The following is a 26,659-nucleotide window of genomic DNA, read 5'->3' on the forward strand; positions in this document are numbered from 1 at the left end:
TTTTCTTGTGCTGCTTCGGATCCAGAGGAACAATCATTTTGTTCTCCTTTACACTCGTATACTGAAGAATGACAATAAACAGTCTTGAATCTTGAATGGCATTTGTTTATTCTATGGTGCCCAACATTTATGCCTGTCCTTGTGAACTCCATTGTACTGTCTTCTGCTGGCATCATAATCCGGAATCCAAAGTGCACTCGAGTGGAAATGTAAAAGACCTGAGACACTAGTTACAGTCTGCCTGTGCTTAGAATCTTAGAATAAACTTGGTAGAGGATAGCCTACCGGAGGAATGTAGTCAGGGAATAAATTTTATACCTCATACACATTAACCATAAGTAGCCATGCCTTTGACAACCTGGGTACTAAGCCCTGGAATTCTGACTTAAAAAGCTCTTTCTGCCTGACTCTCACTGATTAAAATCTATCTCTTTGACTAAGCTTCTGATCACCAGTCATACTATTTATTCCCTTTCCTGTCTCAGTTTCACATTTTGTTTGATAACTCTCCTGTAAAATACCCTGGGACATTTAATTACATTCAAGGTGCTCGACTGGGTGTGGGTTCATTATGTCAGCCTCTGTAAATTAGATGCCCTCTCATGTGTGACAGAAGTTGGATGCAACAAAGAAATAATGGATTAAATTTTGCCTGGGAAATCAGATGCAGGAATCATACTCCTAAACCAGGACCTGAGTGATGTAAAACAAAAGGTTCTGCAGATGCTGGAAATCTCAGCCTTATTGGCAGTGGCCGGAATTGAATCTGGGTCACTGGCGCTGTAACGGTGTTATGCTAACCATTATGGTACCATGCTGCCCTAAATCTTCTTCAAATTCCACTCAATCTTCCATTCAAATCATTTCTGTTATGGAAAGGTTACTGGCCAGAGTAGACCTTGTCTCTGTGTTTTACTTGTGTGGTACTTAATGTCTTTGTGGTGAAGCTGTAAATCCACATGACATTTTTTCTAGAATTGAAGTTACAGAGGGTTCCTTGGCTGCCAGTATCAAGCAGTTTCTGGAGGCTTGCTGTTAGGAATCTACAGGATCTTCTGCAGATTCTCTCCATGACTCTGTGGGGTTCCTCTAGGCACTCCTGATTTTTTGGCACACTAATTGATAATCATCATCACACGATGTGCAATATGTTTTATAATGTAAACATCACTGCAAGATTTCTCTGGTGGCATACACAGTACAAGAGATTATTCCCGAGAACATTTTAAAACACAAAATGTAGTGGAGGTCTCCCAACTTTAATCCTCAAAAGTTGCTTCGGTTAGGGCTAATTGTAAGTTTAAAACATGAGTTTGGTAGAATTTTTTGAGACATGGGTATAGATATATAGTACTGTGCTAACGGCTTAGGCACATACGTATATCTAGGTTGTCTAAGATTCTTGCACAGTACTGCAGTAATTTTACGTATTTCACTGTACTGCTGCCACAAAAAACCCCCCACAAATTTAATTACATGTTTAAGTGATGAAAAACCTGATTTTGATTTGGGTCACTATTGTGGACTGAGACTGGGAAGGGGGGCAGAGAGAGGGTATCATAATTGGGAAAAGGGGAAGGGAGAGGGGAGAGAGCAGAAAATAGCAGAGAGACATTCTGTAATGATCAATAAACCAGTTGTTTGGAATCAAATGACCTTGCCTGGGGTCCCAGAGCTGGGTGTATCTGCACCTGTACCACAACACCCCCGTCCCCCGTCCCTGTCACTCCTTCTCTGCTACCTGACCCACAGGCCTTCCATGGAGCTCCACGCTCACCATTCCTAAAATCCTCTGCTCCCACCAGATTTACGAACTTGCTCTCTGCTCCACATTGACAAATACAATGTGCAAAGGGCTTAGGCAGCCTAGCTATATATATGTTTCTTTTGCATAGTACTGTATAAGTTACAAGAATGGAGGTAATACTTAGATTGACTGTCATATAATTCAATGTTGAAAAAGGCTTCAGATCTGCTACTGGGTTGCTTTAATATGCCAGTGTGTTTTCGCCCAAGGTTCTGTAGAATTGATCACAGGTATGGTAACCTCATATCACTTTCTAGATTGTACTCCTTCCCCTCCCTCCCGCCTTCTTACCCTGGCTTCTTCCCCCTTTCTTTCCAGTCCTGATGAAAGGTCTCAGCTTGAAATGTCGACTGTTTATTCATTTCCATTGATGCTGCCTGACCTGCTGAGTTCCTCCAGCGTTTTGTGTGTGTTACACAGCATCATATATATGTTCTGCTCAGTTTTCTTGTGATAAACTGGTTGATATGAAAGCGTTTATAATTTTGGTCAAAGGGAATCAGAAAGTATATGTAACGTAACTGAACAGAGGTGCGTACTGTGTGTCTTTCTCAGCTAGGCTCCCAGGTGGAAGGAAATGAACAAGTCCAGGTGCAGAGGGAAGGAGATGGTTGAAGGTTAGCCAACTTAGAGCCTCTAACATTTTTTTTATCAGGAACAGTCTTCTTAGACAGTCCCTCTGGTGTGAAGCTGACTTGCTTCCACAAGTTCCATGAGCACTTAGGTGAATGATGAGGCCTATATGGTACTCACAGATTCCATCACAGATGGGGTGGGAGGTGCCTGACAGGACGGGCAGTTGGATAGTTCTTTCTGGATCTCCACTACTTTTTGTTTGAAGAAGTCCTTCTGCGATTAGCCCTAATTTTAAGTCTTTGCTAATTGTTCTATGCTTAAGACCAGAGCAAGGTTGTAGTTTAGATATCAATAATGCCTTCGTTATAAAATGTACAGATATTGCAGGTTGAGATCAAAGGCTGTTTCAGTAGGAACAGCAGGGGCCTACGAACAGACGGCCTTCTCCCGTGGTGAGAATCGATTTCTGTAAAGATGAATTGAAGGAAATGAGGATTAAGTCCATGGCATCGTTATGCACACCGCATTTACCCGCCACCCATGGGTATTTCAGCTTCAGGAAAACAGCACCTCCAGTTGACGTGAACACTCATCACTTAATGTCCGATCATAACCTTCCAATACTTAGTGTGACCGCATCTGGCTCAATATTTTTAAAATACTTACATAGGGTGTTTGGCACATTGGCCTTCATAAATCAAATTATTGAGTACAGGAGTTGGGATGTTATGTTGAAGTTGGTGAGGCCTAATCTGGGGGATTGTTTGCAGATCTGATCACCTACCTGCAGAAAAGAGATCAATAAAATTCAAAGAATGCGGAGAACATTTACAAGGAAATTGCCAAGACTTGAGGACCTGAGTTATAGGGAAAGGTTGAATACATTAGAATTTTAATCCCTTGAGGGTAGGAGAATGAGGGGAGATTTGATAGAGCTATTCAAAGTTATAAGGGGTATAGATAGGGTGAATACAAGCAGGCTTTTTGCAACTTAGGCTGGGTGAGATTAGAATTAGACGTCATAGGCTAAGGTTGAAGCATGAAATATTTAAGGGGAACCTGAGGGGGATCTTCTTTACTTAGAGGGCAGTGTGAGTGTGGAACAAGCTGCCAGCAGAGGTGGTGGATGTGAGTTTGATTTCAACATTTAAGAGAAGTTTGGATAGGTACATGGATGGGAGGAGTGTGGAGTGCTATGATCCAGAGCAGGCCAATGGATCTAGGCATAATAACAGTTCAGCATGGTCTAGATGGGCTGAGTGGCTGGCTTCTCTGTTGTAGCTCTCTGACACAGAGCTACAACAAAATAAATGTTATTTTGATGTACTTTCATAACTGCGGTAGGCAGTGCATGGGGAAGCTTTAGTTTAGTAATTGTGCATTGGATAACCCCCATGAGATTTTACTCAAACACTGTTGTACAAAGGCAGGTCAGTTTGACCTGCATTGATGGTGGAGGGGGACGAGAGGGGATGATGAACAGAAGTGAAAAATATTCACAGTTAAGTCCCAGGAGTTTGTGCTTCTCTGGCCATCTGGTGATGTGTATCATGAATAATGATGCTTATTTGCATCATTATTTTAACTTTATTTTGTGGGTGAATACGATACTTTTATAATTCACTTCCAAATTAGCAAAGTATAAATAATTGAGAATTTCTTTCTCAGAACCATCATTACTATGATGGTCTCAATAGATTTCGTCTGTCCTTTATGATTTTGTGAGATGTGCCTTGAGTTAAATTTTGGAAAGCACTTCCCACAATCTCCTTTATCTCTCAAACACTTCTGCTGACGCAGAATTATAGAAGATCTTTATATTTTGGGTCTGGAGCCTGCTGTACCATTCAATATAAACATAGCTAACCACCAAATTCAGTACCTTCTTCCAGCTTGTTCCTGATGATCCTGGAGCTCTTTAGCTATAAGAACTATTGTACATCTAACTTCCTGAATATTTGTGATCATTTGACCTGCACTGCTTTCTGTGGTAGAGAATTCTACATGTCTGCCATTCTCTGAGGGAAGATTTTCCATGTCTCACTCCTTATCCTTAGGTAGTGATCCCTGAATGCACTTCCCGGCCATTGGGAACATCATTTCAGCATCTAACCTATCCTGTCAGAGTGCCATGTGGCTCAGAAACGGCCTCTTTGCTCACCATGTCTACTCCAACCTTTGCTCATCTACACTTCTCCCATTAGCCCACATTAGGGCTATTTCAAAGTTCAAAGTACATACACGTCACCAGATATTACTCTGGCATTCATTTTCTTGCAGGCATTTGCAGTGAATACAAAGAAACACAATAGAATCAATGAAAAACTACACACAACAAAATGGACAAGCAAGCAATGTGCAAAAGAACAAACTCTGCAAATACAAAAAAAAACCCAAAATAATAACAACAACAATAATAAATAAATAATACTGAGAACATGATTTGTAGATTCCATGAAGGTGCATCTGTTGGTTGCAGAATCAGTTCAGTGTTGATGTGAATGAATTTATCCACACTGGTTCAGGAGCTTGATGGTTGAAGGGTAGTAACTGTTCCTGAATCTGGTATATTACCTATTTAAGTGTCTGTCTATATGCCTCTTAAATATTTTAATTGTATCTGATTCCAGTTCCTCATCTGGCACAACCATCCAGATATTAATCATGCTCTGTGTAAAAGGAAACTACCCCTCAGATTCCTTTTTAACTTCCTTACACCTATGCATCTTGTTTTTGATGCCCCGATCAACTGAAAAAGATTTTGACTGTCTACCTAGCTAAATCTCTCATATACCTCAATCAGATCACCCCTTAGCCTCCTTCGCTTTAGGGAAAACAAGCTCAGCCTATCTGTTCTCTCTCCATAACTAAAGTTCTTAATCCAGGCAGCATCCTGTCATCCTGGTGAATCTCCTGTGCACTCTCTGCAGCCCAGTCAGATAGTTCCTATAATGTGGCAACCAGAACTGCACAAAATGATCTTGTAGGAATTTTAGAAGTCTTCTATGTGATCCCCTTTCAATTTTCCAAACTTTAGCAAATAGAAAATCATAGAGCGATACAGCACAGGTGCGGGCCCTTTGACCTAATCAGTCCACCCCAACCATGGTGCCCACCCAGCTTGTGTCAGTTTCCTGTGTTCAGCTCATTTCCCTTTAAGTCCTTCCCCTCTATGTACCAATACAATTAGGTTTGGATCTAATTGACCTGATCTTTCTTCATATGTCTTTCCTGTCATCCCAGGGATTAGGCTGGTGAAGTGTCACTGCACTCCTGCTCTCCCTCCATAGCAAGAACATCCTTGCATATATAGGGAGATCAAAACTGCACATAGTAAAGCATGGTCTTATCAAAGTCCTCTCCAATTACCGCAAGGCATCACTATTCCTGTACTTGAATCCTCTCACTATGAAGACCAGCATATGTCTTCTTAACTGCTTGTTGCATTCTCATGGACCGGTATACAAAGACTCCCTTTCTCAATCTATCATTATTTAGATAACAATCTGACCTTTTATTTTGAACCAAACTGAATGACCTGAGATTTATTCACAATATACTGCATCTGGCATGCTCTTGCCCATTCCCTGAAACCATGCAAATCACCCAGGAGCCTCTCTGCATTCTCCTCATTGCTCATTCTCCCACACAGTTCTATATTGGCTGCAAATTTGATTTAAAAAATTCACTTATCTTTATCATTTCTATATATTGTGAATAGCTGAGATACTAACACTGAGCCCTGTGGTATCCTACAAGTCACTATCTAAATGAGACCCATGTATTCCTACTCTGCAGAGTGGGCTACAGAATTAAAGTGGTGAGTAACAGAAACCTCAGGATGACTAATGTGTGCAGAGTGCAGGTGTTCTACAAAATAACAGCACATCTCTGTGTGGCTTCTCCAGTGTCAGGAGGCCATGTTCTGTGAACTCTAAGTGCATTAAATTGGACAAGAAAAATTAAGATTTTAGGTTGAGCTTAATTTGTCACTTGTACATCAAGACATACAATGAAGTGCATTGCTTGCATCAAGGATGTGATGGGGCAGCTGAAAGTGTCGCCACATTTCCAGTGCCAACCGAGCATGCTGACAAGTTATTAACCCTTCCCTTATTCATACATCTTTGGAATGTGGGAGGAAACTGGAGCACCCCAAGGAAACCCACATACAGACTCCTAACTGACAATGTCAGCAGTCAAACCCTGATCAGTAATCACCAGTGCTGCTAAACGATTGAGCTAACCACTACACTACCATGCTACCCTATGCAAGTGAATCACTGTCTTACCTAATAAGACTAAAACCCCTAATGGTCGAAGGGAAGAGGTGAAAGGATAGGTGTTGCCCTTCTTGCATTTGTATGGAAATCTACCACACCATGGGGAGCAGTAAGTGGGGACATAAGAGCGGTCTAGAGATTCATAAAGGAAGCAATGCCATTGAAATGCGGCTAGAGAGCAGAATATGCGTATAGAGATGGAATTTATTAATGGTAAAGCTCTTGGCAGTGTGGAGGATCAGAGGGATCTTGGGGTCTGAGTCCATAGGAAACTCAAAGTTGCTGCGCAGGTTGACTCTGTCATTAAAAAGGCATACAGTGCATTGGCCTTCATCAATTATTAGATTGAGTTTAGGAGCAGAGAGGTAATGTTGCAGCTATATAGGACACTGGTCAGACCCCAGTTGGAGTACTGTGCTCAGTTCTGGTCGTCTCACTACAGGAAGGATGTGGAAACCATAGAAAGGGTGTAGAGGAGATTTACAAGGATGTTGCCTGGATTGGGGAGCATGTCTTAAGAGAATAGGTTGAGTGAACTCGGCCTTTTCTCCTTGGAGGGACGGAGGATGAGAGGTGACCTGATAGAGGTGTACAAGATGAAGAGAGGTATTGATCGTGTGGATAGTCAGAGGCTTTTTCCCAGGGCTGAAATGGCTAGCATGAGCGGGCACAGTTTTAAGATGCTTGGAAGTAGGTACAGAGGAAATGTCAGGGGTAAGTTTTTTACGCAGAGAGTGGTGAGTGCGTGGAACAGGCTGCCAGCGATGGTGGTGGAGGCGGATACAATAGGGTTTTATGAGACTCCTGGATAGTTACTTGGAGCTTAGAAAAATAGAGGCCTCTGGATAACCCTAGGTAATTTCTAAGGTAAGGGCATGTTCGGCACTGCTTTGTGGGCCGAAGGGACTATATTGTGCTGTAGGTTTTTTATGTTTCTATGTTCTGTTAAAGGTGTAGCTGTGGGCACTTGCATATGTGGACCAGTGGACCAATCTTCATTTCAGTCTTACTTGGCCCCACTTCCCAACTGTTTCTCAGGCACTTCGATATTTTTTCATTTTCACGGCAATTTTCTATCCTGCTGTCACCTTCACATGGCCCATCTCTCTGAACGTGTTACCCAGAATGTCCTCAGTGTTACAAATCCTTCACAGTGAATCCATCCATAATGCAGATGTGTGGTTTGTCAGCTCCACACTGTAGTGACCACTTTGTTAGGTGCAGGGGTGGAACCTGGTGTGGTCTTTGCTGTTGTAGCCCATCCGCTTCAAAGTTGGATGTGTTGTGTTTCAGAGATACTCTTCCACACACCACTGTTGTTACCTGAGCTACTGTCATCTTCCTGTCAGCTTGCACCAGTGTGACTGTTCTGCTCTGACTTCTCTCATTAACAAGGTGTTTTTGCTCACTGGGTGTGTTTTGTTTCTCGTACCATTCTCTGTAAGCTCTAGAGAGCAGTTTCTCAGATACTCAAGCTACCCTGTTTGACACTAACATTTATTCCAGTCAGAGTTACATAGGTCACATTTCTTCCCCATTCTGATGTTTGATATGAACAACAACTGAACCTCTTGACCAAGTCAGCATGCTTTTATGCATTGAGTTGCTGCCACATGATTGGCTGATTGGATATTTGCTTTAACAAGCAGGTGTACAGGTATACCTAAGTGGCCACTGAGAGTATATGATCCCTGATTTCCCCCACAGCACAGGAGGAGCATGACATTGGGCTGAAGTTTCCTACACTAACTACCCTTAGAATACTATTGTTTCTAGGGATCTTATTAAATCCGAAATACTACCTACTGTACTCTAAAGTCATTACCAATACTTTTACTTCGAGTTAAGTTAGAAAAGCTAAACAGAAGTACCTACCTGTTGTGTATTTAATAGTTCAGTGGTATTGTAAATATCTTGTTTGATTAAACATTGTTTGCTTAAATGATTCATTATGGTTAGATGTACAAAGTGTGTGAATTACATACGTCATCGTGCGTAGTACGTCATAAACACGTGCCTCGCTTTAAGTAAAAATGAAGTTATACATACATTCTCAGTTCTGTGTTTTCCTTTCAGTTAGTTTCTATGTTTTGAAGTTGCAAAACATCTCACCATCTGCTTCCCTTGCAACATGCCAATTCTGTGCTTTCTGTAGTGGATCCCCCTTATTGTCCCTGTGGGAGTATAAAGCTCTGGCTGGTGTAGTTCTTGAGTGTTTCCACTTTCTACCCAACTATTCTCGTTCTGTTATCTCCAAATATGTTCAAGGTATTTTATATTCCTTGCATGAGAGAAATAATGTAAGCAGCATTTCACAATTCAGAATGAATGAAGGACAGCTTTGATTTGGTTTATGTGTGCTGGAGTATCCAGTTATCTCAATTTAATCTAAATGAATAATATGAGCCTTGCCAGGCTGTGTTGTATGTACAGTGTAGACTTTCATGCTATGGGTGATAGTGTGGTCTATTCGTTAGCACAATGCTTTACAGTGCCACTGTAAAATCAGGCTTCAATTTCCACCACTGTATGCAAGGAGTTTGTACATTCTCCCCGTGACTGTGTGAGTTTCTGTCTTGTGCTCTGATTTCCTCCCATGTTTTAAAGGCGTGTGGTTAGGTGGGTTGTGGACATGCTATGACCGCACTGGTAACATGGTGGCATTTGCGGGCTGCCCAGCACAATCCCCACTGATTAGTTTTGATGCAAAGTAACAGATTTCATTGTATGTCTCAATGTACATGGACAAATAAATTTAATCTTTTTTAAAAAAGGCACAGCACACAATCAATACTACACTATCCACTGTTTGCCTTGTTTCTAAAGGGCCAATTAGTCTTTCCAAGAGTATGTAATAAAGCATAAAAAACAAAGGCCTCTTGACTCATCAGCCAGAATGCTCACACAATGTTCATTTCATCTGCACTATTCTGGACTCGTCATTAACCCTTTTAATCTTTGCAGAGAAGATTCTTAAAGCAAAGTCGAACAGCAATTCATAAAGTCCAATGTTTGGAATATATTCTAATGTAAATCCTTCTGGAGTATATAGAAACATAGAAAATAGGTGCAGGAGTAGGCCATTCGGCCCTTCGAGCCTGCACTGCCATTTATTATGATCATGCCTGATCATCCAACTCAGAACCCAGCCTTCCCTCCATACCCCCTGACCCCTGTAGCCACAAGGGCCATATCTAACTCCCTCTTAAACATAGCCAATGAACTGGCCTCAACAGTTTGCTGTGGCAGAGAATTCCACAGATTCACCACTCTCTGTGTGAAGAAGTTTTTCCTAATCTCGGTCCTAAAAGGCTTCCCCTCTATCCTCAAACTGTGACCCCTCATTCTGGACCTCCCCAACATCGGGAACAATCTTCCCGCATCCAGCCTGTCCAATCCCTTTAGGATCTTATACATTTCAATCAGATCCCCCCTCAATCTTCTAAATTCCAACAAGTACAAGCCCAGTTCATCCAGTCTTTCTTCATATGAAAGACCTGCCATCCCAGGAATCAATCTGGTGAACTAAGAAGGCACTGCAGGAGTGAGGAGGTGTTGCATTTTCAGATCTTTCCAGCCTTAAGATGAAGCATGAGCTTAAGATTTATTTTACTGTGTTTTATTTAGTGATACAGCATGGAGTAACATTGCGCTAACTGTTATGCTACCGTGGTGCCCAAGATAGGACCTATGTCACTATTCCTTTGCACTACTTGAAGTACATGGAACACAGTCAAATTTCACGTCATGTGCCAGTGACAATAAACCTGACTCTGTCAGAACACTCCAGCACAGTACGGACACTTTGATCCATGAAGGTTGTCCCGACCTTTTAACCTACTCTGAAATCAATCAAATCCTTCCTTCCAACATAGCCCTCCATTTTTCTATCATCCATGTGCCTATCAAAGAGTCTCTTAAATTCCCCTAATGTATCTGCCTCTACCTCCACCTTGGGAGCGTGTTCCACACACTCACCACTCTCTGTAAAAAAAAAGCCCTCCGACATCCCCCTATACTTTCCTCCAATCACCTTAAAATTATGCCCTGTCATATTAGCCATTTCTGCCCAGGGAGAAAGTCTCTGACTGTTCACTTGATCTATGCTTGTTGTAAAGGCACCCTTGTCATAATACATCCTCCATCATTAAATAACTAATTGGTAAATGTGCTTTAGAATTCTTTTCCTAGACCTTTGTCCTTCCCTCTTTCTACATTTTTGAATTGTTCTTTGAAAGCTACCTCAGTTTCAACTTCTTATCCGTTGCAACGTCAAATTTATTCTCATAATGACTGAAGTGGGGCTAGTTAAGACAGGTTTGGTGGATCAGCATGTATCTTTGCTCTGCACAAAATGGCTGCAAGATTTGCTTAGCTGGAGCAGCGATTACACTTCAGAATAGTTCATTGTATATGTAATAATGTGTGTTAACGTGCCACATTAATGAATGCAAGCATTTGGAGATCCTTTTAAAACAGCGGTCCCCAACCATCGGGCCGCGGACTGGTACCGGGCTGCAAAGCATGCGCTACCGGGCGGCGAGGAAACGATATGATTTGGCGATAGGGGTCAGCTGCACCTTTCCTCATTCCTTATCATGTCCACTGTTGAGCCATTACGCATGCGAGGTCATTACCCGCGTGTCATCCATGTCAGCGCGGGAAGAAGATCAACTTCTCGAGCTTGCAAATGACAGCGGGCTGAAAAGTATGTTTGACATAACATCTCTGCCGGCATTCTGGATCTCAAAGTCAAAGCTAAATATCCTGAGATAGCCACAAAAGCACTGAAAACGTTGCTTCCATTTCCAACATATCTCTGCAATGAATGCAACGAAAACCAAATTGTGTAATAGACTGGACATAAGGAACCCCGTTCGAGTATCGCTGTCTCCCATCACCCCTCGATGGGACCATCTTGTTGCAGGGAAACAAGCATTCAGCCCAGGGCTCCCACTGATTCAGCGATATTGGTGTGTTGCAATGATTTTGTATGTTCATACGGGGAAAATATGTGCTGTGTGTTTAATATCCAAACGTTACTTAAAATGTTATGATGCTATTGACTTACTTATATAACCATATAACAATTACAGCATGGAAACAGGCCATCTCTGCCCTTCTAGTCGGTGCCGAAAGCTACTCTCACCTAGTCCCACCGACCTGCACTCAGCCCATAACTATCCATTCCTTTCCTGTCCATATACCTATCCAATTTTTCTTTAAGTAATATTGAACCTGTCTCTACCACTTCTACTGGAAGTTCGTTCAACACGTACTTCAAGATCCCCTGTCCTTCCCTAATAATTGACTTAACGCTATATTCATGTGAGGAAAATATGCGCTGTGTGTTTAATATTAAATTCGTTAGATAAACCCTTTTAGAAACGAAATTGAGTGTATTAGCCACTTATCACCTATATTCCGGTCGTGATTAACACCCCCCCCCAACAGAATCGCCAACAAGGATTTGTAGAAAAAATCGGCACGTACATGCATACGCGAAGCATGCATGCGCACTGGTGCCCGTGCAAGGCTTCATGGTCATTGTAGTCTCACGGTGTAAACAATGTATTTGGCTCTACTCTTGTCCGTTGGCAACCCTACCCCACCTTGCCCCACCCCCCACCCCTGGGTCGGCCGGTCCGCAAGAATATTGTCAATATGAAACCGGTCCGCAGTGCAAAAAAGGTTGGAGACCCCTGTTTTAAAATTTCTGCTGATGTAGGGTGGTGATTCGTGGTAATCTACTACCTATCTTACACAAGTTCAGTCACTGAATTGATTCAAGATCAAAATTGATAATATTTTGACATTAGAGGACTCAAAGTATATGGGATAGGCGGGAATGACATTGAAATAACTATGATCTTTGGAAAGGTGAGGAGGCTTGAGATGATGAATAACCATTGTCTGTTCCTGCTACTACAATATTAGCTTTACTTGTCACATGTATATCGAAGCTTACGTTTGCATCGTGGATGAGCTGGGGGCAACACAGAAGCGTTCAGCTTCACTTACCCCATCATTGATATGTTCTTACAACCTATGGACTCACTTTCAAGGACTATTCCTCTCATGTTCTCAATATTTATTGCTCATTTATTTATTATTATTATTATTTCTTTTGTATTTGCACAGTTTGTTGCCTTTTGCATACTGGTTAAATGCCCAAGTTGTGCGGTCTTCTATCAATTCTATTATGGATTTATTGAGAATGCTCGCAAAAAAATGAATTTTAGGGTCGTAAAGGTGACACATGGAAAACGCTGGTGACATATATATGCCTTGATAATAAATTTATTTTGAACTTTGAACTTCGTGGTGTTGTCATGCTTCCGGTGCTAACATAACATGCCCACAGCTTACTAACTGTAATCTATATGCCTTTGGAATATGGGGGAAACTGCAGCACGCAGAGGAAACCCACATGATTATGGGAGAACATACTGTACCTGCCAGCTCCTTCCTTACAGCCAGTACTGGGAATTGAACTCCAACCTTACAACTGGTGCCTTAAAGCGCTATGCTAACTGCTGTGCTACTGTGTTGTGCACTTTCCTATGTTGGTATTTACATTACAGTGGATTTGCAGGTGGCCAATGTTTAATTTAATATCCACAGCTATACCTTGTTCATAGATGTTTCCGTGACTGCCTTGACTTCTCAATATGACCTGTCTATTTTCAGGTGGAGATTGTGACACATACTGGACCCCACAGGCGTCTGTGGATGGGCCCACAATTTCAGTTTAAGACAATCCATCCTTCAGGGCAAACAACAGTGATTTCTTCCAGTTCATCAGTACTTCAGTCACATGGGCCTTGTGACACACCACAGCCACTAATGGACTTTGATACTGATGACCTAGAGCTCAATAGTCTGAGGTAAGGAAAGAAACAATATCTGTGAACCTTGATGGTGCTGCAGAGCTTTGTTCTGGATGATCCTGGGATCATGTGCCCAAATAGCCTACAACATGGCACAAGGAAATTAAGCTGCTGTCAGCATGACAAGGCTCGTTTCAATATTTTGAACATGCGAATTTCGTGAGTTTGGATAAGATATCTGATATGATTGAGCACCCAGTCTAAAGGGGGCTACTGTACAGGACCGAAAGAAGCTGCAGAGGGTTGTAAATTTAGTCAGCTCCATCTTGGGTACCAGCCTACAAAGTACCCAGGATACCTTCAGGGAGCGGTGTCTCAGAAAGGCAGCGTCCATTGTTAAGGACCTCCAGGACCCAGCGCATGTCCTTTTCTCACTGTTACCATCAGGTAGGAGGTACAGAAACCTGAAGGCACACACTCAGCGATTCAGGAACAGCTTCTTCCCCTCTGCCATCCGATTCTTAAATGGACATTGAACCATTGGACACTGCCTCACTTTTTGAATATATATTATTTCTGTTTTTGCATGTTTTTTAATCTACTCAATATACATATACTGTAATTGTTTTTTTAATTTATTGATTTTTTTTCTCCTATATTATGTATTGCATTGAACTGCTGCTGCTAAGTTAACAAATTTCACAACACATGCCGGTGATAATAAACCTGATTCTGACTAAAGCAGGCCTGGCCACTTTAGATTTAACACTGTTTGTTGGAATTGCTCTTTTTTTTTTGGCATTATACTTTACCATTTTTTTTTGGTCTTTTCCAACTTCTGCCTTTTGTTAAGTCTTCAAGGTGCATGTCGCAGGCACTTTGGGAAATTGATAGCTTCAGGTAAATTAAATATAAACACTTGATAGTTTCCATACCGCTGCACAAGTTGCTGGAAGAGGGACAATTCCTCAGGACACTTCTTGTGGTATAAACCAATCTGTAGTTTTATTTGAACTGTTCTCTGAACAAAGACCAAATGTTATGGATCATTAGATGAGCTCTGTATCTAGCATTTCCATTTCACAAGTGAGGCCATGTTGGCTGTATTAAGTGCCAGAGTTTCAGCCAATAGGATACTCCTGTCTCTGGCTCCTAAACAGTAATAGAATTAAGTTCTGACACCACTTCAGCTGCACATTGCTGCATTAATTAACACATATTGGCACAGAAAATATTTCATAATTTCTCCAATGAAAAGGAAATCAGCTAATAGACCATAAGACAAAGGAGCAGAATTAGGCCATTCATCCTGTTGAGGCTGCTCTGCCATTTCATCATGGCTGATTTATATTTCATCTCAAATTCATTCTCTTGCCTTCACTCCAGATCCTTCGATGCCCTTACTATTCAAGAACTTATCAACTTCCACTTTAAATATATCCACTGACATGGCCTCGACAGCCATTTGTACAATGAATTCCACCCTTTGACAGAAGAAATTCCTCCCTGTCTCTGTTCTAAACAAGGGTGAAGAGTATTTCCTGGACAGCAAGATTTCAGGATTCTAGCCATAGGATACCCATTCCACAAACCAATACCGACGTAGGCATTTCCAAGATGGGATTCAAAACTCCTTAACAGTGCAGCTACCCAATGTGTTATTTTTCCACAGACAATATTGTGGTAGTTACCAAATAATCTGTTTTAATTAGTTTGTTTTGGGATAAATATTTGCCTTAGGATAATAAGTAAAAAATTCAGTTGCTTTTCTTTGAATAGAATTTCTGTATTCACCTGAGAGTTCAGTTTAAGATCTAATCTAATACTCATTACTTCAGTAGTCAGATCTCTCTCAAAGTATATGGAGGTGCCAGTTTTTATTATGAGCCAATGGAAAAAATTTGCAAACCTTTGGCTGAAAGGTGAAAGTGTAGCAAAGGAGCTGAGGATGCCTAGGAAGATTCTCTGTACAGTACTGTGAAGCATCTAGCTGTGTGGTGGTCGGAGGTACGTTTTTGTAACTCACTGCGTAGGTGTTGCCATTTTTATATTTCTGACAGACAATCTGAGCAGCAGGATGCCAAATTTGAGTTGGGCAGATAAGATTAATGGTAATTTAGTTATTATGTTGAGAGCTCAAATTTATAAACAACTAGCCAGTTATTTTCCTCATCTAGGTATATAACAAGTCCTTTCTCTATATTATTGTGGCAGAATCCAGCCAGTCCGCTCAGAACCTGTTAGCATGCCTGCATCATCAAGGGTAATTGCTGATCGGAGAACTCTTTCAACTGTGATTGATGCTGGATCAGGTAGGAAAGCAAATTTCATTTTTGCTGGGGAAAGGAAGAGGTGTAATACTTTTAAACAGCTGGACCTTCTTCGTTGAAAGCTTGTGAAGATTGTCGCATTGTTAGCAAATGCCTTTGATATTTTCACAGTGTTGAAAGCCATTTCAAGAAATAATAATGTTGTGTTTCAAAACGTTATTCCTTTGTGAATATCTTTTGTCTGATGATAAATTGGCACTGGCTGTGTGGTGTGTGAATGGATAATCATTGAATAGCTAAGAGCAACAAGATGATGCGTTTATTGATATTCTGTACGTCCTGAGAGTGAGTTTGTTATGTTTACATTTTTTTATGGGGAGGTGGGTGTTATTGGCAAGGCAGGCATTCATTTGCAATAGCTTTAATGCCTTTCTAGGAGAAAGCTGACATCTTTGTTTGGCTTCCTGATGTTTGCTTTCAATATCTGGTAGCTTGGAACACTTGTGTTCTGCTGCAGTACACCTGGAACACCAATGCTAATTCCCAGAGAATTAAGTCAAAATCACAGAGAGAATGTCCTCATTTTGATTGTAAATGGCAAGTAAGATCATCTCCATTTTCATGTAAAATGACACTATATTGGTGAGCCGAAACAGTCGAAGCCTATTGGTCGACTCACTTTCACTGATTGGTTCAAATGTTCTTTGGTAACCATTCAAATACTGTGCCCTGGATGCACTGTTGAGTTTTTTGGGTGCTTGGTTTTGCTGAATAAAGGTTTATTTCAAGGGCTGGCTTTGTTCTATCTCCTTGCTCCATGTCTCATCAGTAGTTATAGGTGAGCGACACCGTATGAGTGAAACTGTGTCATATTTCCTTGTATCTTCAAGCATTTTCACTTGTACGTGACAACATAGAACTATTGTGGGTGCCTTAGTGTAAATAATTGATGAAAAGCTCTTTAGAATACTTACTGCAAAAACATAGTTGTTCACTCTGTTACTTTTCCTGTGCCTTTATGAATAAGCACATGAAACTCCCTGAACTTCTGTGAGAAACATGTGGCTGACAGTGTTCTTTTCCTCTGATGGGCATATTTTACCAGGCTGTAAGACAGGAGAGAAACATTTGCTACAAAAATTAATGCTCTGAGTTTATGGAGGATCATTACTGATGTTTTCAGCATGCATCTGCAAGATGTCTTCTTGCTCTGCTTCATAAGCGCTGACAACAGAAAAGGTTTTACTACTGGCATTTCTGCTGCTATATCAGACGTATCTGGTAATATTTCCAAATAACTGTTCATAAGTCTATACATCAGGCTTCACCTTTGAATGAAGGGTTAATTCTATTAAGTCTTCAGGTGGAAATTCCATGGAGTCAGGTTGTCCACCCCATGGAAAATGCTCTCTCTTGATTTAAGTGTAAAATAGAATCAAACAGGACACAAGACCAGCATTGCACCCAAGCTTGCTCGTTCCCTACAAACAGGTCAAGCTAAGATTAACTTTGGACTGCCAAAGACGCATGTGGCAAGTACATTTTTGGAAAAAAACTTGTTTTTACATTGATTTTAATCTCACGGTGTGATGTCATCCAGATACACAAATCAAATGACATAAATACGGGTTGCAAGTTGGTTTCTAAAAACCTTGTACTGTTTGTGGTTGCTCAGTGTTTTTCAGTGAGCCACAAGTTCCTGTTATGTATGATATTTTCTAACGATCTCGCTCGCTGTGCAAGCCCAGTGACACAGTTCAAGTCCATTTTGACTTGAGCTATTTGGATTTGGTGCCACCCAGTTAACAGCAATAAGCAGTGAGTTAATAGTGTAGGACTGTGTAGTTTAACATGTAATTTCTAAGGCACTTTCCAATTTCACTGTTAACATTGAGGTTTGCTTTGGTCTTCCGCCCAAACCTACTTTTGCCAATTTTCTCAAACATTTATATTCAATCATCTTTCATTATCTTTAATGACCATTAAAAAAAAAACAAAACAAATAGTGCCAAAGGACTAAAGGCAGCATTTTTACTGCAGCTACCAGGCTACAGGACTGATTTTCATCATTTATATTTTCTGGCCGCAATTCGGTATGCTATGGCCAAGAGAGAGGCCCATCTATGCATACTTAGATAGACGCATGGAACTCATCTCCAAGCCAGTAAATTATAAACCCATTGAAAGAATATATTATAATATCCGTAAGGCTAAAGCAGCAGAGAAAGACTACTAGATTGTGTTTAAAGAGATAGCCAGAAGTCATAGATTGTGTGATAGCACATAATAAATATAAGAATCAGGTTTAATATCATTGGCATACGTCGTGAAATTTGTTGTTCTGTGGTAGCAGTATATTACAATATATAATAAAAATGTAAATTACAATAATATATATATAATTAAATAAATAGTGCAAAAAGAGTGCAAAAAAATTAAAAATAGTGAGTTTTATTGGGCTCTTTGTCCATTCAGAAATCTGATGGTGGAGGGGAAGAAGTTATTTCTGAAATGTTGAGTGTGTGTCTTCAGGCTCATGTACCTCCTCCTCAATGATGACAATGAGAGACAGCATGTCCTGGGTGGCAGGGGTCCTTAATGATGGATGCTGCCTTTTTACGACATTGCTTTGTAAATGTGTCCTTGATGCTGGGGAGGCTAGTGTCCATGATGGAGCTGGCTGAAGTTCCAGAACTTCTTAAGGAGAGTTATTGACATCATTAGGAAACCACTGTGAATACCAAGTTTGAGGTGATTCTCTATGGAATACGAGCAAATTCAATTCTCCCACACCATCAGCCCTGTTTCTACTCTCTTATGTCCAATGTTGGCAACAACACAAAGTGTTTAACTAACTATAAACAATATTCGAATAAAAATAGATCAAGGTGGACAGATAGGAAAAAGTAATGGGCTCAGTATTAACTAGTCTACATTTTAACACAAATGGTAACTCATTTATATTCATGAATTGGCCTATGACTATTTCTATAGAGTTTCTAATGATTAATTTTACGCTGTGTGATTGTATCTGATATAGTTTTTAAAACCATTTCAGGCAAACATTCCACAGTAGTTGTTATTCATGGTTAATAAATGTGCTGTAAGCGTCCAAGAACCATTTTATGCTTGGATCAGGATTTCCATAAAATGCAAATAAACATAAACAGTTTGTAAATCATTGTAACATGGCCCATTGAAACATCCATTCAGCCACTGCTCCTGAACCCAAACAGAAAACACTGAACAAACTCCATCATACGCAAAAGCAATTAGATTGCTAAATTACATTGTAATCTTTCCGGAAAACTTGGCAGAAGACTGGGATGTGCTTATTATGTTGAATATTTTTTTTAAAGTAGGTAACTGTAAGATGTAGGTAATCGGATGTAAATTTGGCATTTGGGATTTCATGCTCAGATCAGAGTTGCATACCTTTGGAGCTGTGTAGGTACTAGTTTTGGACTGGAGCATTGCTTTTAGAACTCAGAGTGGCTTCAGGATGTGATGATGGTAGAAGATAGAAAGAATGTGTAAGTATTCAAGTTGCTGCTTCTAAATGTGCTTAAAATGACTAGCTTCCGTAATTTTATATGGACAACAAATCGGGCTTAGTGTTGCATTGCAAACGCAGATCATGCTGTCTGTAAATAGAGTAGTCATTTATTCTTAACCTTTAATTTGTACCTTGATTTTATAAAATCATGTAGATAATGGGTGATCTTCAGAATAACACCTCTAAGCAAAAGAAACCTAACAACAGAAATGGTCTGTGGCTGACAGGAAAAATTAACGATAGTGTTAAATCAAAAGAAGCAGCTTGTAAAGTTGCTAGAAGTAGCAGTACTTCTGTGGTTTGGAGCGATATTAGAAATCAGCAAAGGAGTACAAGACATTTGTGAAGAAAAGAAATGTAGAATGCAAGAATAAAATGGTGAGAAACATAAAAATGTGTGAATAATCTATTAACACACACGCAGCAGGCCTGGCAGCATCTATCCATCCATCCCATGATCCTTTCCCTTCTCCAGCTCTTAGATCCACCCCTCCCCTCCTGTCTTCTCCTATCATTTCGAATCTCCCCCTCCCCCTCCCACTTTCAAATCTCTTACTATCTCTTCTTTCAGTTAGTCCTGAGGAAGGGTCCTGGCCCGAAATGTTGACTGTACCTCTTCTTATAGATGCTGCCTGGCCTGCTGCCGTTCACCAGCATTTTTCGTGTGTGTTGCTTGAATTTCTAGCATCTGCAGATTTCCTCGTGTCTGAATAATCTATTCTTGGGCTTCCAGCCGGGTAGAGATATCAATTATAACTGACATTTTGATGACAAACTCTGCCATCTTCATCGTAAATGATGCCTGGGCATGTTTAGTCTGGTAGTATTTATACTCCCAAAGTCCGTCCCTCCTGATTGGTTAGTCCTCATCCAATCAGGTTTCTGTTCTCCCACCCTGTTTGCAATTGAATTCCAGTTAAAGTGAGACCTTTGTCTTTGTTAGTTTTATTTCAATGGCTTCCTTTACCAGGCGGTCCCAAAAACCTTTGACGCAGTACAGGAGTTTTGCATCGTCGAACTCAATCCTATGACCATTGCGAATGCAGCAATCTGCTACCGCTGGTTTCTCCGGTAACCCAAATAGATACACCTCCTGTGCTCCTTGATGTGGGTTTCCACTGTGCATCCTGTTGTAGTAGAATACGTTCAAACATTCAATTTATGGTGGAGATAGAGAAGAATGGTTGCCTCCTGTTCCTGGACATTCTATTATGATGGAAACTGGACAGTAGCCTGGGACATGGCATCTATTAGAAACCCACTCACAAGAACTTATACCTCAACAATAACAGCCACCATCAAGCCTCCCACATAGAGCAGTTCTTTCTACTTCGATTAACTGTGCGAAAACTGTTTCAGACCCGGAGGGTCTCCTCGAGGAAATAAGATGATTACGCACAACATTCCTACAGAATGGCTACAAGGTGAAGGATATCAAGAGGGCCCTTAAAATGGCTGATGCAACAACCAGGAAACCTAACAATGAAGAGGAACCTGTCTCTACTGCTTGTATTCCCTAAGTCTCCATGGTTTCTGCAAAGATCACCAGGATCCGGAAGATATACCGGATTAATACCATCCACAAGCCCGTAAAGAAGCTCAATTCACAGTTTATGCAGGTCAAAGATGACCAGGGACTCAGGACAGCTGGCGTTTACAGGATTCCCTGTGAATGTGGAGCAGCATATATTGGTCAGAGGGACACATGGTGGAAACCCGCATCAAGGAGCAAAGGAGGTGTATCTGTTTGGGTTACCTGGAGAAACCGGCAGTAGCAGAACACTGCATTTGCAATGGTCATAGGATTGACTTCGACAGCACAAAACTCCTGTACTGCACCAAAGGTGTTTGGGATGGCCTGGTAAAGGAAGCCATTCAAGTAAAACTGAAAGAAAAGAATTTTAACAAAGACAAAGGTCTCGCTCTAAGTAAAAACTGGAATTCAATTGTAAACAAGGTGGGAGAGAGGAAATCTGATTGGATGAAGACTAATCAATCAGGAGGGATGGACTGCGGGGGTATAAGTACCACCAGACTAGACATGCCCAGGCATTATCCCTGATGAAGATGGCACAATTTGTCATCAAAATGTTGGTTATAATCGATACCTGTATCTGGCTGGAAGTCTGAGAAGAGTTTATTCATCATACATGCCAAGAAAGCACTAGATCCTTTTTCATAAAACGTGCTATTAGCAGCTTGATTGGTGTGTGAAAAGGAAATGAATAGCTAGGGCAAATGTGGTTTCTTACAGAGATAGAACAAGTTATAAGAAGAAATAAAGAAATTACAGAGACCCTTGAGAAAAAATTTAATTTCTGTCCTCATGGAAGAAGACACAGACAAATCTGCCAGTAATACCGGAAAATGAAGGTTCTGGCGACAATGAGGAGCTGAAGAAAGTTGTTAAGAAGTTAGTGAGTTTGAAGGCTAATAAATCCCAAGGACCTGATGATTATATGCCAACATTTTTTAAAGAGGTGATTAGAGATATTGGATGCTTTGATCATTATCTTTCAACGTTCTGTAGGTTCTGAAGGGTTAGAAACATAGAAACATAGAAAATAGGTGCAGGAGTAGGCCATTTGGCCCTTCGAGCCTGCATCGCCATTCAGTATGATCATGGCTGATCATCCAACTCAGAACCCTGTACCTGCCTTGTCTCCATACCCCCTGATCCCTTTAGCCACAAGGGCCATATCTAACTCCCTCTTAAATATAGCCAAAGAACTGGCCTCAACTGTTTCCTGTGGCAGAGAATTCCACAGATTCACTACTCTCTGTGTGAAGAAGTTTTTCCTCATCTCAGTCCTAAAAGGCTTCCCCTTTATCCTTAAACTGTACACTTCAATTTTCCTCATTCTTCTTTACAAAACTGCTCAAGCTCTGTCAGATTGCATGGGAATGGTGAGTGAACAGCCCTTTTCCAGTCTGGCCACAAATTCTCAATTGGATTGAGGTCTGGAGTCTGACTTGCCACTCTAGGACATTAACGTTGTCTCAGTTCCTGCAGATTGGAGGACAGCAGATACAGTATACCACCACTAATTGGGAAAGGAGGGCAATTCAAGACAGAAAGTGACCTACCTGTTAGTCTGATGCCCATGGTAGAGAAAATGTGGAATATGTGATGAAGGATATAGAAAACCATAGAAACCATAGGAAAACTACAGCACAGAAACAGGCCTTTTGGCCCTTCTTGGCTGTGCCGAACCATTTTCTGCCTAGTCCCACTGACCTGCACATGGACCATATCCCTCCATACACCTCCCATCCATGTATCTGTCTAATTTATTCTTAAATGTTAAAAAAGAACCTGCATTTACTACCTCGTCTGGCAGCTCATTCCACAATATAATTACAGAACATCTAGAAAGAGTAGTATGATTGAGCATTGTCATCATGAATGTATGAAAGACAAATTATATTTGCCTAATCAACCAGAGTAAAACTACACAGAGTTTCCTATATATGGATATTGATTTATGATCATTGAATATCAATAAGATGTCAATCAAAGATAATGAATACAGTATACGGAGATGGCAAATATAGGATACAAAAAATCCAACTGAGTAAATTTTAGTTTTTATACGTAAGCTGAATGGCCTAATTCTGTTCCTAGATCTTATGGTCTTGTGGCCTTAATCTCTATAAAGTCCATACAATACTGTAAATGGTAAGGAGCTGCTTTTTAAGAAGCGAATCAGCTTCGCTCAATAAGCAACAACATTGCCTAGAAGTCCAAAGCCATAGACCACGTCCTAATATTTCAGTGCAGGACTATTATGATTGAAAATGCTATCCTTCAGATGAGAGATTGAGCATAAAAATTGTGGTACAGTTCTTGAGCCTGCTGCACAAATAAACTGAAGCAGGGTCTTCCTCTGGAACTCTGGTCAATTTTCTTCTCGTGATTGATTACCTAGTTTGCAAGTTCTTCATTTGTAAAGATAGAACATTGCAGCAGAGTACAGACCCTTTGGCCTATGATGTTGTGCCGATCTTTTAACCTACTCCAAGATCAATCCAACACTTTCCTCCTACTTAGCCCTTCATTTTTCTATATCCATGTGCCTATCTAAGAGTCTTATAAATGACCCTAGTGTATCGGTCTTCACCACTACTCCTGGCAGGACATTCCACGCACCCACCACTCTGTGTAAAGAACTTACCATTAACACCAACCTCTGTACTTTCCTCCACCTTAAAATTATGCCCCCTTGTATTAGCCATTTCCATCCTGAGAAAAAGTCTTTGGCTGTCCACTCGATCATCTTGTAACCTCTATCAAGTCACCTCTTAGGCTAGATTAGGTACAGAATCTTAATATATTTGATTGTAGATTCAATAATGGGAAAATGTCAGAATGACATGATGATGCTGAATAAATTTGACTCCCAAATATGACTGTGTTCTGAAATTATCCCTACATATCTGGAAGTTTGAAAAACAGCTTGCACAAACCTAGTCCCATTTTTCTGTGTTTGGTTCATATCCCTATAAACCTTTTCTGTTCATGTACCTGTCTAAATCTGTTATTATTGTACCTGCCTTGACCATTCCTCTGCACCTCACTCCATATGGGGCTGCCCATGTGGCATGGATGAGTTAGCTTTAAGGGTCCTTTTCCATGCTTATCACTCTTAAGATTCTATAACTTCATATGAGAATATCTTTTTAAAATAGTTTTGTACTTAAAACTAGTTTAAATGGTTAACAGTCTGTTATTTAAATACATTGGCATTAAATATCATTAAGTGACTGAATTAAACTTTAAAACCTGTCGTCTGTTGATGGTGATTATCTAGACAGGTAATGTTTAAGCCGGCACTATCTCGATTGATTTTGTGGTTTCCTTAGTCATTTTCATGTCACGGCCTGCATATTGAATCTGGTGGTCTTAATCGACTTTGTTTGCATTGTATTATCATTAAGGGGTGTTAAGTAATGGACTAGAAGTGATGTTTATGCAGTAAACCAAAACGACTTGAATCAGAATCTGAATCAGGTTTGGTATCAATGGCATACAGTATGTTGTGAAATTTGTGGTAGGATTTGTGAAATGAAAGGAATATTTTTAAAAATCACAGTAAAGATTACACTAACATGGTATGTTGGGCAGTTAGCCACTACCAGAAAATTATTAAAATGTTATTGAAATACTCTAACTCTATTGTCAACTGTAGAGAAATAAGAAACCAAAGTCGTCTTCAGAGAAGATTTAAGGGTAATTTCAGAATTTTGGGGGTGGTTAATAGAAAGAGAGAAATCATTTCAAAGTTTGAAGTAAATTTATTATCAAATTACGTATATGTCACCACACACTACCCTGAGGTTCATTTTCTTGTGGGCATTCACAGTAAATACAACAGAAAAGTTCTTTCAAACAATTAGAGGAACACATACAAAATGCTGGAGGAACTCAGCAAGTCAGGCAGCATCTATGGAAAGGAATAAATGTTCGACATTTTGGGCTGAGAGTCCCTCTAATTTTTAGTTAGTCAGTGTGCGCAAAAATCTTACATTGTGCAAATTTTTTTTCCTGTGACAAAAGTGTGTTGTGTGTTTGTCCATCGTCGACGTTGATTAGGACCTCAACACCATTATGATAGTGTCGAGACGAGAGCGTAATTTGGATTTAAGTGAGGGAGAGTTGCGCAGCGTCAGCCTCACTCCCTCTTCCCAATTCCCATCTGGATCCAGTGGCAAGACAGAGTCGAGATGGCTGGAGATGGGACTAGGCACAGTGGATGACCAGGACGTCTTCTGCGTCTTGTCCTGCTCTACACGTTCCACGACACTTGCAGAGGCTGCCTTCTTGACCGTTGGACCTTCCATTGGTCTCGTCCGCTCAATCCACTAGAGTCTGTCTTCACATTCTGGGATAGACAACTCCCTATCCCACCGAGGGTTTCAGACCCGTCGGCTACCCTCACCTGGTTTAGCCGGCCTGTCGAAGCTGTTGCCCGGGGTGTGGCCACTGTCGCGTGCAAATAGCTACGGGGAGCCACAGGTGAGAGCTGAGTGCCAGGTAGGGACCAAAGGTGGACTAACTGCCTTGAAAAGGACGCGACATGTTCCCCACCAGAGGTGCTACCCCTCCCTGACACCCCAAAAGTATGTGCGCACTGACTGCACACATGGCACAGTTTATGTAGGTTTACAAAATATTTTACATAAAACTGCACAGAATAACAACAAAATAACATACATATTTAAGTCACTCAGTTATTTTTTTTCTGTCCTGTCTTTGGCATTTACCCATTCTTTGTAAGCTCTATCTAGACTAATTGAACTTCCATCCATTCCTCTATTTTGTTAAGCCATTCAACTTTAAACAAATTTGCAGTTCTTTTGCTCTTCACGCCTTTCGCTTCTTTTGAATTCGATATAGTGAATCAATATTTTTTTCAATACAAACTTTAGTAAGCTATCTACAGAATTTGAAACAGATCTTTGTAAACTTTACGATATGAACACTGTCCGCCAAAGATGGCTGCTGCCGTGATGCAGCTGTACAAACCGGAACAGGATAGGTGAGGTGACGTAAATTAGTGACGTGCATTGTGGTATTTGAAAAACCGATTAACTAGTTAACAGAAACATGTAGCTAAAAGATTATTTTCAATACTTACATTATTTTAGGTAACTAACCTTCCGTGCACACATTAATTTCCTTTGTGCGCTGGTTGAAAAACGGGTGTGCATGCGCACAGCTTAGAGGGAACATAGGCTGAGACCCCGCATCAAGAATGATTCTCGGTCCAAAACGTTGACTGTTTATTTCTTTCCATAGGTGCTGTCTGACTTGCTGAGTTCCTCCAGCATTTTGCATGTGCTACTCTGGATCCTACCCAGCATCTTGAGTTCCAATAACTGGCAAAGTACAATGGCTGAATATGACTATGAGATATTGTATGATTCTGTGATTTTAACGTGTTAATTACATAGTTTTTCTCTGTGATTCACAGTGATTGGAATTAGGAATGGCATTTTGAAAGATGGAACCAGGAAGTAGATTCTGAGGAGGCTTTTGGTGAAGTGGCAAGGTGAAGAAATTGAGACAGATTTTCACAATGCATGTATATGATAGCTGAAAGCTTGATGGCATTGGAACAAAGGGAGGGGGAGAATGGATCACAAAAAAAACCACAGATTGTGGAGATGAAATAGAGCCAGACTAGAGATTTCCTCTTCATAGAAAAGTAGTTTTCCAAAATTTGAGGTAGCAGAGATAAAGGAAGAATTGTAAATCCTATTACTTTCACAATCAATGAAATATTCTTAAAATGTTATCACTGTAGAGATGTGGGTGGGGAGGGAGACTCCTAACA

The 26,659-nt window shown here is 40.7% G+C and overlaps 1 protein-coding gene across 7 annotated transcripts in view; it reads left to right on the forward strand.

Annotated features, from left to right (window-relative positions):
* bcas3 (BCAS3 microtubule associated cell migration factor) overlaps positions 1 to 26,659 on the forward strand; it is a 987,973-nt gene that overhangs the window by 568,859 nt on the left and 392,455 nt on the right. For all 7 annotated transcript variants that reach the window (XM_063031775.1, XM_063031774.1, XM_063031776.1 and 4 more), the window contains 2 exons: positions 13,357 to 13,553; positions 15,711 to 15,808. In XM_063031775.1, coding sequence (XP_062887845.1) covers positions 13,357 to 13,553; positions 15,711 to 15,808 — 295 coding nt within the window. The remainder of the gene's footprint in view (positions 1 to 13,356; positions 13,554 to 15,710; positions 15,809 to 26,659) is intronic.

Source organism: Mobula hypostoma, chromosome 23 (genome assembly GCF_963921235.1).
Source record: "Mobula hypostoma chromosome 23, sMobHyp1.1, whole genome shotgun sequence".
NCBI lineage: Eukaryota > Metazoa > Chordata > Chondrichthyes > Myliobatiformes > Myliobatidae > Mobula > Mobula hypostoma.